At 32.7% G+C, this 16,055-nt stretch overlaps 1 protein-coding gene across 1 annotated transcript in view; it reads right to left on the bottom strand.

Annotated features, from left to right (window-relative positions):
• Window positions 1-6,861: 6,861 nt before the first annotated feature.
• The window catches only part of LOC145284784 (sonic hedgehog protein-like), a 174,988-nt gene continuing 165,794 nt past the window's right edge, over window positions 6,862-16,055 (bottom strand). The window contains exon 3 of the mRNA XM_080133752.1: window positions 6,862-9,071. Coding sequence (XP_079989878.1) covers window positions 8,380-9,071 — 692 coding nt within the window. The 3' untranslated portion in view covers window positions 6,862-8,379. The remainder of the gene's footprint in view (window positions 9,072-16,055) is intronic.

The following is a 16,055-nucleotide window of genomic DNA, read 5'->3' on the forward strand; positions in this document are numbered from 1 at the left end:
AACTAATTAAAAAGTGCCAGTCGGGATTTGAACTAAAATTAAAACAGCTTCAGTCTAGTTCAGTTTAGAACAAAAAGGTGATGTGCAGCATCACGAAAGATATTGCATTTTGCTCCCACTCCAAATTATTTTAATGTTTTTTATGTATCGAGCTTTAAATTAATGAGCATACTTTTTGAAGATAGTAATACCTTTTGGGATTATTTAATACGGAAATATAATAGGACACGTCTCACTTCATACGATTGATTGAACGCAAGTTGCCATTTTTTAAAGTAGCTAGATTTGCATTCGGCTCCACCGATTCCAGATTTCGCGTCGATATTCATTATACTAATTGTGTCCTCTCACTGAGTTATAAGAATGTCTTAAAATGGTGAATTCAGTGTATCTCTGCAAATATAAAACGATGTAAATAATTATTAATCTAGCATTCAAATCTACAATCATTATATATATACAGGGTGACCCCCCCCGAAAAACAAAAACAAAAGCTAAATGGAGGCCATCTAGAACATATGCTGTAGAATGGAGAAAAAAAGGCCAAAGACCCTAGTGTTTTGATGTGATGTTTTGAATATAATAAACTAGTTATGACCAAAGTTTCATTTCAGTCGGACAAAACACTAAGAAACGGGGCCTAATTAGAGTTGGGCCCGTTTTTTTTGGTCACCCTGTATATATACATATATATATATATATATATATATATATATATATGTGTGTGTGTGCGTGTGTACTTTCTTTTCAAAACCTATTTTAAAATGATATATAATAGTACTGCTTACAGTATAATTAATTTAAAGAAAGGATAAAATTCATCTATATCCATCAACTTCTCTCTGATAGTTGCTGAAACCCTCTTAAAAATGATTGTGAAATTTTCTAAAATGTATTTTTTCGATGATGTATGAACTTACTGTTGTGATGGCACACATTCATTTGCATATGTGGATAGTAATTACACATAAATAGGAAGACTCAGTTAGTCTGAGTGTGTGTTCACCAGAAGCCACTGAAGGCCGCCGAGAGTAGATATGTTTCTCCAGCAAAGACTCTCTTATTTGACACCATTATGTAAATATCCTGTAAATATACCTTTTCCTAATACACTTCTTATTTGATCTACCTTTGTTTGTTGAGTCGTCATTTGTATTGCTTTCTACGTTACTTGTTTCAACCTGCAAACTTAACACTTATATAAATGAGTCTTGCAATAGTAAGTCTCTAACTTATTGTCAAAAGTGTAACGTGATTCTTTGTGTGAACTGCATTACTCTTTACCATAATGTATAAATTTTATCTTGAACGCCTCTGTATTTCTAAAATATATACCCATTATTCTATTTATAAGAGAGTCAATATTTAAAAAAAAATAAAATAAATAAGTTTCTCTTTCAATTTGGGTATTATAACTAACCGTTAGTAATTATATAAAGTTTCCACAAAATAATAAAACATCATAAATACTCTGGGGCTTAATGGGTAACTTATCTAATCGCTTTTGGTGAGTATGTTATCCAGAACTAGCGGGGGAAGGCGACTAACTTTGCCCATCGTAAAATACGCTTAAATACGATATTTTAATTCGTCCAGATTTCGTATATATTATTACAGAGTCGTTATTTCAAAAGTAAAAAAAAAGTATTTAGGTGCCCTCAGCTAGAATCGAAACCGAAAGCAAAGCTGTAGCATTCAAAGTTGGTGACGTTACCACTGTCCCAATGTGACACGTATAAGAACTAATTAAAAATAAACTAAGATGAATGTACAGAATGTATAAGGGTTTTTAAATTTTGGCCCATTTATGACCCCTTAAAAACGATTTTAACAGACTAGAGACCCATAAAAGAACGATCAATAAAAATCCAATCATTAGCGCCACTCTACGAGTTTTAGTTTCGGAGAGATAGAGTTTGAGAATATGGAGACAGTCAGACAGACAGACATAGTGAGTTTTATAAATTAGATTTCACAATTTTGATAATTTGGGCATTCTCAACTATTACTGACAAGGATTGAAATGCTGTTGCAACTGTAAATCTCAATATGCAGGAAGCTTTATTTTTGACTCGCAAACAATAAATTCCCAAATTAATCTGAGAAAAGGATCCGATAAAATTATCCCGTTGATTGGATAGATATCGTGTTATAAATCTCAGTAAAAATTTGTTTTAAAAATTACATTATAGTGTGTCTATCAGTTAGTGCGGGGACGATTAATCTGAATCAGGATAGGGAATCGAAAAAAAATTTTTAGAACCTATTTTCCGATGTCAAGAACGATTCTTTAAATCGTTTAATTTTTACCTTTGTTTACAACTTAATTTTGCATTAGTGGTACTACGACTAAATTAATAAATATTTATATAATTTAATCTATCATTAAAACTAAAAGCTATAGATTCCGACTACCCACAAGTGTGTTTTTATCTTACCGAAAATGTATGTACATATTACACAGGTTTTTACCCCCACCAAAAAACAAACAAAACAAACAAACAAACAAACAAACTTAAAAAAAAATCTTCAGAGCAAAATACTTTAAAATAGAATCAAAATCGGAATCCGAAATTTAAAACAGTATTGGAATTGGGGAAAATATTGGAATCGTCTCATCACTACTATCAATAGATGTAAGGTTTTACCTCTTTGCTCTTCCATGGCCAGATAAAAATGATATGAGCTAAATAATTCTAAAGGGAGATAAATATGTATAGGAGGCAGATTACAACCAACGGAATAATGGAAGTAATTTAGAAAAACTGAAGTCAAAATTCGTTTTTCGGATTATTTTGGATTTTACTTTCTCCATTATAATTTTCTTCACATCCGTCACATTCATAATTTTTATACTTAATAGTTGAAATATCCACATCTTTTCTACTGAAGTATTAATTTTGTAGTAAGATACTTCTATTTATAATTTGACTTTCTAAATACTTCCGAACTCTAATCTATTTGGGATTTATTCAGATCAATATTAGGTTTATTTAACACGTACTTTATCATCATCAATTTGATTGATCGTATTGTGCCATTGGACTAAATCTGGAGTTATGGAAATCATTTTAAATAAACTGCTACAATTTAAATCATTATTTCGAACATTGCAATTTTTAAAGTTTTCAGTGTTTATGCTATCGAATATATATCAATTCTATACTTATATTCAGCTAAATAAAAGAAAGAAAAAAAATCTAATTTTTGAAATTCCATGGAATGAATAAATAATCTTCATATATATATATATATATATATATATATATATATATATATATATATATATATATATATAACTACTTAATTTACTCACATAAATTTAATATACGAAAGTACAGATTTATGCGTAAACTTTAAGTATTTACTTCAAAAGTGCTCAATACGTAGGTAGAGCTAGTTAGTAATTTATAAAATATATATAACATAGGTATATTTATATATATATATATAAAAAGGAAAACGTCTCCCTTAAACCACTAACCTAATTCTAAAACAGATTCTTTGTTCGATAAAATGCATGCCCATTGGCTGATAGGAAGGGGCGCGGTGGATACTAGAAAGCTGATTGGCTAATTAAAAATCCTCAACATATATAAAAACAAGAAGCAACCACAGAATTCGCGCATAAGCCTGACAAATCCTATAGTGGATGAAACGCAGAATATTTAGTGTAGCTTAATCGCCATATATATTTTATAAATTACTATATATATATATATATATATATATATATATATATATATATATATATATATCGTACATTAGTCAACAAAGAATCAAAATAAAATACAGCATCCAGTAGAGGATCAAAATTATACATCTTTCAACAAATGATCAGAATTTATTCGACGGTCCATTTCGCGTTTATCACTACGCAACTAAGTGGTCGATCATAGTCGATAGCGACACGAATATTCTGTTTTCATCCGCTACTCCACAAACATATGGGAGATGACGCCATTATTTTCGCATTATTACTCTATTTATCCTTAATACATACCTTATAATACTGAGCGTTTAGCAAGCAAGGGGTATCAAGTTCCATATATTGTCCCTTTGGTACGAATCGGCCGTAGATTGAACCCCGATCTTCCAGCCCATTAGAAACACTGACTCTTATTCCAAATATTCATTCATTTAAAAGTCTTGGATGATATTTACATTTTCTTGTTGCCAAAATTGCTTGTGTAGAAATAACGAAAATTATATAGATTAAATTGAGTTTATAATATTGATATTCTCAATTTCATTAAAAAATGCTAATATTACGACTTTTATGAATTTTAAAGGCTTCTCATCTGCCATTAATAGGAAGTTATGGCTATTTCTGTTTTTTTTTTATCTAAAAATTAAAGCTAAGGATGATGAAGGACGTATCCGAAGTTAAGACTTCATAATGTATTGATAATTTATTTTTATTGTATTTTTAAATGAACGATGAACTTTACTAGCAGAGTATGAAAGGAAGCTCAATATCTTTGGAAATGGAATGGAAATGGAAACAGCATCAAACATATGCCAGTTTAACTGGCTTCCTTTAAAGGAGGAAGTTCCATGGGAATATGAAATTCATAAACGGTCCCCAGTCGCATGTATATCCCGTTAGGAGAGTTGACGATGTTAGGTTTTTGCAACTCTTGCAGCAGATGTCGACATCCTCCTACAGACAGCGCCTGGAATTCCTAAACTAGTCACCCATTTGATAGTGACCAGACTCAACGTTGCTTTGAAATGAAATAGTTAAGAACTCTCTTTAGAGTAACTTTACGAAGTAGACTAAGAAATGCAGATATCAGAAAGAGGCTTAGTATTAACACATCTATCAACAACGTCATTCGAAATAAAGAGATTTTGTTTGGATATCAAACTTCAGCTATGTAAAAAACATAACGTGAAGAAGATTTAATCAAGAGTTGGACCACCAAAGTGATGGGTTGGTCAGATAGAGGTTGAGACTGGAATGTCGCTTCTGAGAATATAAAGACTGATCTAAGATAATGATAAGAGCCAGAATTTTGTTTGCAAGCATATAACGAAGCTCTATTGAGAATATCACTGAGTTTGGTCATTTTATTAAAATGAATACCTATTTTCAAGATATTTACTAAAAAGCTAATTTTGTGTCGAGCATTTATACATTTCTGAGGAATTTCCTTCGCGGAGAAGAATACGCTGAAAGACTAGTTAAATCGTAATTAAAACAAACACACAGAATTCCAACGCAATTATGTCTCAAAGCCAAACGGTAGCTTTATTAGAAGATACACTTTTTGTTCTTCACCGTTTGATTCTCACTGCGTTCTTTATCGCCTCTTTCTTCGTTCATTCCTAATTGCTATATTATGGTGATTGCAAATACAAGTGCGATGGATAATTGATTAGGTTGAATAGTATCGTATGTATGCGTCGATGATTGCATCTAGCTTAGATTATAATACTCAGTGGAAGACCAATGTACTCACATTCGCAAATATGTACAACGTGTTGCCTAATTGTGAATCATAGCACAAGTAAAATAATACTTGAATGTTAGAGCTTAAAGACTGAAGAAAACTATTGTTGTCGTTGTTGTCGTCACGATTATGGCGTCACTCAATTTTCTTTTTTTTTACATAGGTATCACCACTTATCAAGACCAAGAGGCCACTCGAGGATAAGGGTTAAAGAGTGTACAATGGACAATTGGACAATATAGTAATCGTTAGTAACGGAAATTCGGTAAATTTGTTAACTTAAGTGGAACGGTTCATCAAAAACTTGTTTACGTTAGACTTGAAGACAACCATATTGTAGTCAGCTGGAAAGCAGGAAAACGGAAGACAATTCCATAGGCGTGCAGTTCTAAGAAAGAAGCTTTGTTCATGGAATCTACGTTTAGGTTTAGGCACAGATAAATAGTGGGGGGAATTATTGATAGTGTTTTCTGCTAGACGGGTGTTTCTATTCGTGTGTTAACCGATCGCACATTTTCTTCATTTTTTTATCGAAGTTACATTAGAAATATTATTTACACGGTTGTTATTAAGACTTTTGTTCGGCCGATATGCTCTCCAACCTTCTTTATGTGTATTGTTTACTTTCTTCCTTATTATTTCATTCTGAATTTTTGAGATGAGGATTGATAATTTATATTATTTGGAATAATTTTTTACCTCTAGTGTTATTCGCACAATGTTTGTAACGTCCGACATTCTTCAGGTGTATATTGTCGAACTCGTCAATCCTTCCGTCAAGCTCCTGGCGGATCTAGGTGAAATTCAGTTCCAAGTGACACTCTTCTAGAGATTGAAGGTTCAATCCTCAGTGAGGGCGTTACGAAGAATTCAACTGCAAAATATTTAAGACTTCTATCTAATCATGGTTGACAGAAGGAGAGCATACTACTCCTGTGAATTAAATAAAAGAAAGATTCCCGAGTTCGACAAGATACACCTGAAGAAAGTCGAAGGTTATATCATGCAAAACGTTGTGCGAATCACAATCAATCAACAATAATCCATGTTTTTTTCCTGCTTTTAAATATGATGGTTAAGGAGTATTTGTGTACGTTAATGTCCGTACGTATATAATAATGATGATGATGATAATAATAATAATAATAATAATAATAATAATAATAATAATAATTTTAAATTAACTATGCTCCCTCCCCACTCAAAAAAGAAAAATGGTGGGGTCGGCGGCACACCAAATAATTGTGAAGGGTCAAGGAAGATGGAAAGACTGAGGTGGGAAAACACTAACCAGACTTCTATTAGGACTAGGACCTTAGGGACAATGGTCACTGCCAGCGAGAAATGAACAGACATGCATAGCGTGACATAAGCGATCGTGTGGAGAATGACAAGACGATGCCTATGAACTTGCATTCTGATTTAGAAATCCTTTAATCAATAATTATACATGGATGTTCATTAATTAAAAAAAAAAACATTAAAATATTATCAGTTTATCAAATTTAAGTCCAAAAGGGGCATTAGCGTACACAAACAGTCAACAACATTCGTATTAAAATACAAGAAAAAAAAACATCACACTAAAAAACACTACGTTTGAAGAAGGCCGCGTGAAAAAAACAAAACAAAAAACAAGCAAAAAAACAAAAAAAACAAACAAAAACATAACAGGACAAAAACTCAGCCTAAACAAGGAGAATCCATAATCGCAAAAATTACATTAAAAGTGATTTCTAATCGACAGTGTATCGTTAGATTTCCGCGTTTTTTTTTTCTATTGTTAATGACATGTAAAAATGGCTGAATATAAACTGTCTCTAAAACAATGCAAAACATAAAAATAATGTTTTCATGCGCATGCGCATATAGAGCCTGCCTACCCACTCATTTAAATGTACGCATAAACAATATAACAGAACAAAAATAACATTAAAAAAGGATTAATTAAAAAAAAAAAATTAAAAAGCAAAAAAAAAAAAAAATGGTAACGCAGCAACAAATAAAGAACAATGAAAAGTTTGTATCGGGAAACCAGATTTTTTTTTTCACTTCAAAATGATCAATTTCGGTAAGAAAGCGTATTAAATAAATAGCTTGGACATTTTAAAAATTTAAATGTTTCGATTGTTTCCTGTTTGTATATGTCGGCGCCATTAAGATATAATGGCGAATTGTGTTCTCATTTCGCTTTTTCTTTAAGTTTCAAACAAAAAATTTTGAATTTATAAAAAGGAAAGAAAAAAGGTCATTGATATTTTATCAATTAGAAAAATCCATGTACATTTCCCTCACTTGGAAGCCATTCTTTATTACAGCAAAGTTTATGCAATAGTATTCCTTTCTACTCCTCTCCAAATGTACTCAATTCATAATAAAGAGTAGTCTCCCCTTTCTCAATATATTGTCTACGTACAGGTTTTACAATGTTTATTATTTTGTATATATATATATATATATATATATATATATATATATATATATATATATATATATATATATATATATACATATATAAATTTATGCATGTGTCAGCATACTACATTTTAAATTTCATCTGTCTTTATAGGTATAAATAATATATATATATTTATTTATATGTATGTATATGCTTACTCATGTATATGTATAAATGGTGATAAAAAAGATGACAGTGAGTGCAAAACAGTATATATGTCATATGTCAAACATATTATGTACCAATGATTTGTTCATAATCTTTTTTTTTTCTATTTCCATTGTCATATTTAAAGAAAATTACTGAATAATTATCCTTTGTCAGTTTCAGTGCTTATTACATCACTAAATCCATTTCACATTTTATTATTGTATTTTTGAATAATATAGAAAATGTAATTTCTTTCTCTTTTAGTAATGTCATCATTATCTTTATTATAATCATTATCTCTTTATGTTTCTGATCTTAGTCGTTCATATACAACAAGTCCCTGCCCATGAAATAAGGCGCAATCTTAAATAAGAGTTTCGCATACCAGTGCATACCGTCGATGGAGTACGATGACATAGCGGTATCTGACCAACTGACAAAGGGCAGGTAATTGTAAAAGTCGCGCATTCCTCGCAGGATGGAGAATGACGCATGCGCAAGATATTCGCTGTTGATAAATGCGTAACACGAGACGACGACCCCGTCGACGACGATCGTTCCTGCTTTGGTGAGCGGAGCAACCATTCCTTGTCTAGTTACCACTTTCACAGAGCGGACTGCGGAGGCACGTACACCAGACTCGCCGCTGGTGGTCATCAGGTAATCGCCTATTTGAGTGTGGTCAGCGTAGATAGCTTCGAATCGGGAACTTGCAGAGTCAAGCACGAATGAGGTCCGATTTGTTTCGGAAGTGTAGATGAGGTGTTTGCCGGTCAGGTGAACCTTGTGACCATTTTCTGTCTCAAGCACATAGAAATGACCGCTGGTATCGTTCTTGATGTCAAGGAAAGCGATGACTTCGCTGTAAACCAATTTTCCCTGGGAATTCAACGCAAGGACTTCGTCCCCTACCTTTAGTTGGGACAACTGTACGGTTCCTTTACCCTGTACAGTCACTTGCCCATTCATAGGGAAACATCCACCGTAATTAGAAGCAGCCACAGAGTCTGAAAGAAAAATACAAAAGAACACATAATTAATAACACTGTGCATGAAGAGAGGTTAATAAAGAAGATCTTTCACGTTTTGAATAAATATATTGAATGAATGTCTTCAAAATGCTAACCATGGATTCGTTAATGAAATTCACAATTGTTTCTGTAATCCAACCTATTCACTACAAGTGAAGTTTATACCCGATTTTTTCTCCAAATGTCAATCATAAGTGTCCAACTGTCTTGTTTAGTTGTCTTATTTTAGTATCAATTTACTTGTTCGACGTCCGGTGTCACAAAAAGCTATCATCATCGCAAACATTAATCATTGAGAATCGAATTATCTCCCTTTATAGTCGTTCTTTATCAGTAAAACATCATAAAAACCATTTACTCTCCAATAATCTTTCAAAAAAGCCCCCCCCCCAAACAAACATGGCTCTCAGTTTACGGTTCCAAATTGACTATTTTATTTTCTATTCTTTTTTAAAAGTAGTGTTTAGAGCAGACTGCAAAGATTTTTTTAAATAAATTTTATTTTTAATTAAAAACAATGTGGAAGTGAATTGACATCTGTTCCTTTATAATTTATATGAAAATTAATCAGAAAAAAATGATTTGTGTTGGATTTTCATTGAAAAAAAATGCAAAATTTTAAATTAATTCATTTTAGCTTTAAAGTTAAAAAAGAATCAACTTAAAAATGGTTAATAAAGAATTTCATAAACAATTGTTTTAAATTCGTCGTTATTTGTTTAATTTTTTATTCATTTTATTTATAATGTGCTTTAAAAAAATCAACTACAGTGGAATTTCCACGGGTTCTGCTAGTTTAGATTATTTGGATTACTGTTCTCATTTTAAGTTTTATTTGACTAGGAAGAAGTGCATTTTGAGCATCACCCGCATTGAGGATTGAACCTTCAACTTCCAGAAACGTGTAACTCACAACTGAATTTTTTTTCAAAGTAATTTAGCAATTACGCCATGGTTCCTTCGCAATGGCTGATAGAACGAGAACATACAATAGTGTAGATTAAATAAAGGATTTCTGTTTCAAAATTCTTTGTAAATTTCCGCGTTCGACAGAAAGATTCTTCAGTTCGACAGGATGCACCTGAAGAAAGTCGGATGTTACATCAACCAAGTACATGCACGTAAATAACTTTATTAATTTTAATAGATTTTTATTAACTTTTGTAATTTCTATATTGTGTTTATAACTTTATTAATTTTAATAACTTTGGAACATTGTGTAATTTTCTATATTATGTTCATAATTTTATTAATTTTAATAACTTTTGAATAGCATTGTGTAATTTTCTATATTGTGTTTATAACTTTATTAATTCTAATAACTTTTGAATAGCATTTTGTAATTTTCTATATTATGTTCATAACTTTATTAATTTTAATAACTTTTGAATAGCATTTTGTAATTTTCTATATTATGTTCATAACTTTATTAATTTTAATAACTTTTTTTATAACATTTTGGCATAACTTTTGCATAAATGTTATAGCTGGGATATAAGGTTTTTGATAACTTTTTATAACATTCAGATTTTTTTATGACATGCGTATTCCATAACTTTTTATAACATTCAGATTTTTTTATGACATGCGTATTCCATAACTTTTTATAACATTCAGATTTTTTTATGACATGCGTATTCCATAACTTTTTATAACATTCAGATTTTTTTATGACATGCGTATTCCATAACTTTTTATAACATTTCCAAAAGTTTTCTATGCATAGTGTATAATTATTTCATTCTATAACGTTTTATAGCCGTTTTATACCGTGTACATTTCATATCTGTTCTCGTTTCTCTATTTGGTCATTCAATAAAATGAAGATAATTGTTTTTCATAGTGGACTTTATCTGCAAAAAGTTCCTTTTGGTCGATCATGAGTTACTTTCTCTTTTGAAAGACCGTTTTTTTCCTGCTCAATTTTTTGTTTCGTTTCATTCTTTCTTTGTCCAAAAGTAAATCAAATACTTGTAAGCCCATTACGTCTGATAATTTTGTCAGTTTTATGAACATGGGATTATAACAGGGAACTATCTATAGACAAGTTGGAGACCGGAATGAAAGAACAACGAGTGAACTTCTGTGAGGTGGCACACACACACACACACACACACACACACACACACACACACACACATATGCGCATATATACACGCATATACATATATATACCTATACATATATATATACATATATATGCATATATATATTCATATATATACATATATATACATATATATATACACACATATATATACACATACATATATATATATAGATTGATAGAAAGAGAGAGAGAGAGAGAGATAGAGAGAGAGAGAGAGAGAGAGAGAGAGAGAGAGAGAGAAAGAGAACGAGAGAGAGAGAGAGGCGTGGAAAAAAGGGAAGATGAAGATGACAATGGAGCAACTTTTTTCCTGAGTTGTTTCTTACGATGTCAAAAGTAAATCAAATATTACCATACGCTCCGAGCCGACAGTCGATAAGTCTCCATTTCTATAGCATTGCCAATTTAACTTATCCTTTGATAAAAAAATTGTGCTGATAATGAAAATAAGCAGGCACTATTTTAACGCCTTTTATAAAAAAAAAAAAACAAAAAACACAACAAAAAACCCCCAAAAGCAAAAACAAAACAAACCGCGTCTTCCGCGGCATGAACAACAAAAAAGACAAGTTAGTATTATTTGGATTATTCGAACGACTGTTCGCATTTTAAGTGTTATTCCCACAACGTTTCAGCCGATGTAATTTCCGAGCTTCATCCAATGCATCTTATCGAACTCAGGAATTTTTCTCTGGAATTCGAGAATCTGAACGGAAATTTTTATTCAATCCACAGAGGTAGCATGCTTTCGTTCCATCAGCCATGATCAAGTAGAAGTCATTAATAATTTACAATTCTATTCTTAGTATTGTCCGTACTGAGAATTGAACCTTCAACTTTCAGAAGAGTGTCACTTAGAACTGAATTTTACTTAGTACTTTATTCGCCACGACACATATCCTTGCGAATAATTCAAGCAATACAAATTATAAATCCTGATCTCAAACAGTCAGAAACAAAATATTTATAACAAACTACTATCTATCTATCTATCTATCTATCTATCTATCTATCTATCTCCTCGACTGCTCTCCCCTTCTCTTGCAACTGGTTCATCAATATAATAGAAAAATATAAATAAATAAAAGGAGCTAGAAAGAAAATGAAATCTGACCGACGTATTTTCAGTGTTGTTTTTATAGCAACTATGAGTAAGGATGAACAAAACATATTTAAGATTTCTGCTGTTCACGAACCGAGCTAATAATAAATAATAACATTTTTAGAAGCCCAATCTGAACACGGAAGGAGTGCTTTCTTAAGTACTTTGTACTTTCACTTAGAAAAAATAATAAATAAAAAATACCATGAAAATCAAATTTAACTTGAAAATCCTGTCTAAAAAATATCACTGTCCGTGTATAAATGGAAAAATACTTTGTATTCAATAATGGTCAGGTTTTTATCCCTACACAGCTTGCAGTACATATTCCCATATTCATAGGACCTAACGCATTTACTATTTCGTGTTTATACTATATTTTTGCGTATATATTTTCAGTATTTCCTTCGATAGTATGATGATTCCCTTTGGAAACGAACTATAGAAGGTTTCTGTGTAGCTTACTTGCTATATATTTTTTCACACTAGTACTATATACGATATTCCTTAAATAAGTTTCCAGACATTTTTCGTATGGGAATCTTCATTGACATTATACACATGAAACTCTAGTCCCCATCAAAGTAATCTCCTCTGGATGCAATGCACTTGTTATCGCATTCCAACAACTTCTGGAAGGCCCCATAGAAGTTCTTTTGTGTGCGTCTGTCAATGACCCTTGTTATAGCCTCTTTCATCACCTCAATTGTCTCATAACGACAATCTCTAAAGTTTTCCTTGAGATTAGGGATTAACCAAAAGTCTGGACTATATGGAAGGTGACGAACTGTTTTGATGCCCATCTGATTTGAAGAGTGCTGGCCTTTACAACGGAATCTCTTCTTGAACTCCCTTAAAACCTCGACATAGTATTCCTTGTTGACTGTCTGTCCAATGGAAACCTTGTGCATGTAGATAAAAAAAAATGGTCATTCTGGATGGATTTGCTGTCTGGTTTTGTTGGGTCTAGGAGAGCCATCACGCTTCCACTGGGAACTCTGTCTCTTGGTCTCTGGGTACTGACAGTAGATCCAGTTGTAATCGTAAGTCACGTACATAAGGACCTCTTTCGGCTATTTATTCTTTCTTGTTTACCATGTGGTCGCCATACTTTTCGCCACCACCCAGTTTCCTACACATCGTCCATCCATGGTTTGACAAGTGATTCCGAAAAGGTATGTGCATATTGAATCGCGGCAGACACTTCAATAGAATGAAGCCGTAGTAGTGTTAATCAGCAATTGCCGCTGCTCTTACCTTCGTGACTTTCCGGTTATTTCCGTCCCGACGGTCACCGGGACAAGCTTTAACCCTGGCTTTTACTTGTCACAGTGTTAATCCTAGAGCGCGCGTTACCCACAATGCAATTAACAACATCGGGTGACAAATAATGTCTCGGGATCATTTTTTTTTTCGTTGTTTTTGTTATTTCTTTTCATTTTGGTGGTTTTGTGTTGTTTTGGTGGCGAGGTTGGACGGAGAGCCGAAAAGAAATATCTCACCTTCCTAGTAGCAAAGTCATTTCGAAATGTTTTATTTGCTTTTATTTGCTTCGGATTCTTATGTCTTCTCTGATGCCGTTGCTTGCTTTCTTGCCTAAAATGCGTCCGTGCATCTCTAAGAGAGGTTCCGTCTATCGTGAGGTTAGTCGGTCTGTCACGCTTCAGTTTTATCAAGAATTTACATTACGAAACGTTCTCATTTTAGACGCATTTAAAAAGCCTGCTGTCTGTTACACGGTCAGTCACATTATTTAAGTTTGAAATGGCACTTTCATTATCTGTTACACTTAAGTTTGAAATAGCATTTTTATTGGTCCGTTACAGTTAAGGTTAAAATAGCTTTTTCATTGGTCCGCTACACTTAAGTTTGAATTTGCATTTTTAACTTAAGGTTGAAAGAGCATTTTTATTGTCCGTTACTATTAAGGTTGAAATAGCATTCTCATTGGTCCGTTACGCTTAAGTTGTATTGGTCCGTTACATTTAAATATTATCAAGTTATTACACTTCAGGTTGAAATAGTATTTTTATTGGCCCGTTACATTGAAGGTTGAAATAGTATTCTCGTTGGTCCGTTACACTTAATTCTGAAAAAGCATTCTTGTTAATCTGTTACTCTTAACTTCGATAAAGTACCTTTATTGATCCATTATACTTGAGTCTTAAATAGCAACTCAGCTCCAACTCCTGTCCCATCGCCGCAATGTTGCATCTCTGTGCCTGTTATACAAATATTTTAATGGAATGTACTCTGATGAATTCGTTGCACTTGTGTACCCTTAACGTACATATTCCCGACAAACTCATTTAGCAACAAAATCTCACCCCTTCACTGTTGGTAACCCGGATGAAATGAAAAAATATACAAACCGGAGAAAGATTAAAACAACTAACCAAAGTATCTAAGATAGTCAGCCTTTTTGTACGAATGAGTCATTATTTACTAAAGCCAAAAACCACCTGTTGATAAGTTTGAATGAACGACGAACAACACCATAGGAGGATTGAAAACAGAGGACTGCTCGACAAGTATTTGTTACCAGTGGACTTGAAGACAATCATATACTAGTCTGCAGAGATGCAGTACTGAGGTAATATTTTCCCAGATGTGACGTTCTTTGAAAAAAAATCTCTATTCAGGAAAATTCCGTTTGGTTTTAGGTACATAGAAGAAAAAAAAGGAAAGGCCTCTTGCAGTGGAGGTAGATAGATGAGTTCGTCGCCATAGTTTTCGCCACCACCCAGTTTCCTACACATCGTCCATCCATGGTTTGACAAGTGATGCCGAAAAGGTATGTGCATATTGAATCGCGGCAGACACTTCAATAGAATGAAGCCGTAGTAGTGTTAATCAGCAATTGCCGCTGCTCTTACCTTCGTGACTTTCCGGTCATTTCCATCCCGACGGTCACCGGGACAAGCTTTAGCCCTGGCTTTTACTTGTCACAGTGTTAATCCTAGAGCGCGCGTTACCCACAATGCAATTAACAACATCGGGTGACAAATAATGTCTCGGGATCATTTTTTTTTCGTCGTTTTTGTTATTTCTTTTCATTTTGGTGGTTTTGTGTTGTTTTGGTGGCGAGGTTGGACGGAGAGCCGAAAAGAAATATCTCACCTTCCTAGTAGCAAAGTCATTTCGAAATGTTTTATTTGCTTATTTTCGTTGATAGATGAGTTCTTGCTGTGAATGTTTCAATATCGAATAATATCTCTTGAAATAACTTATATTCGCATTTAACTGTCATTCTTTCCGATAGTGTTCAATGTAAATTCTAATTCGGGTAAATATTTTCCTCTCTCTTACTCTCTAACTAAGAGTTCTTAGAGGTGATTGTATATTTTATTAGTAAATCGTGTACGTTGAAATAAAAATATGTCAATTAAAAGTTCTGAAAACGATACTTTAACTATTGTATATATTTTCAGATTGGATGTACCAATTTTACTCGCATTTTTAAACTTGAATTTTTTTAAATGTTTCATTTTCAAAACAGGGATGCAACCTGTATGAACGAAAACAGAGTAATGCCTGTTTTTCATAAGATGTTGTTCAGCTGAAAATAATTTCCATCGGGAACAAAGTATTTTCTGGAATGAATTAATTCGCATTATATTGTCCTAAACTACATGCTGAAACAATTCGCTAAAAAGAAGTGACGACTCAGAATGAAGAATCGAGAAAAACACTAAATTTACTTATGATGAAAATAATGGAAATAGTATTCCGACAAAATAGAGAAGGT

Source organism: Euprymna scolopes, chromosome 9 (assembly GCF_053919585.1).
Source record: "Euprymna scolopes isolate OS-2025 chromosome 9, ASM5391958v1, whole genome shotgun sequence".
NCBI classification, from domain to species: domain Eukaryota; kingdom Metazoa; phylum Mollusca; class Cephalopoda; order Sepiida; family Sepiolidae; genus Euprymna; species Euprymna scolopes.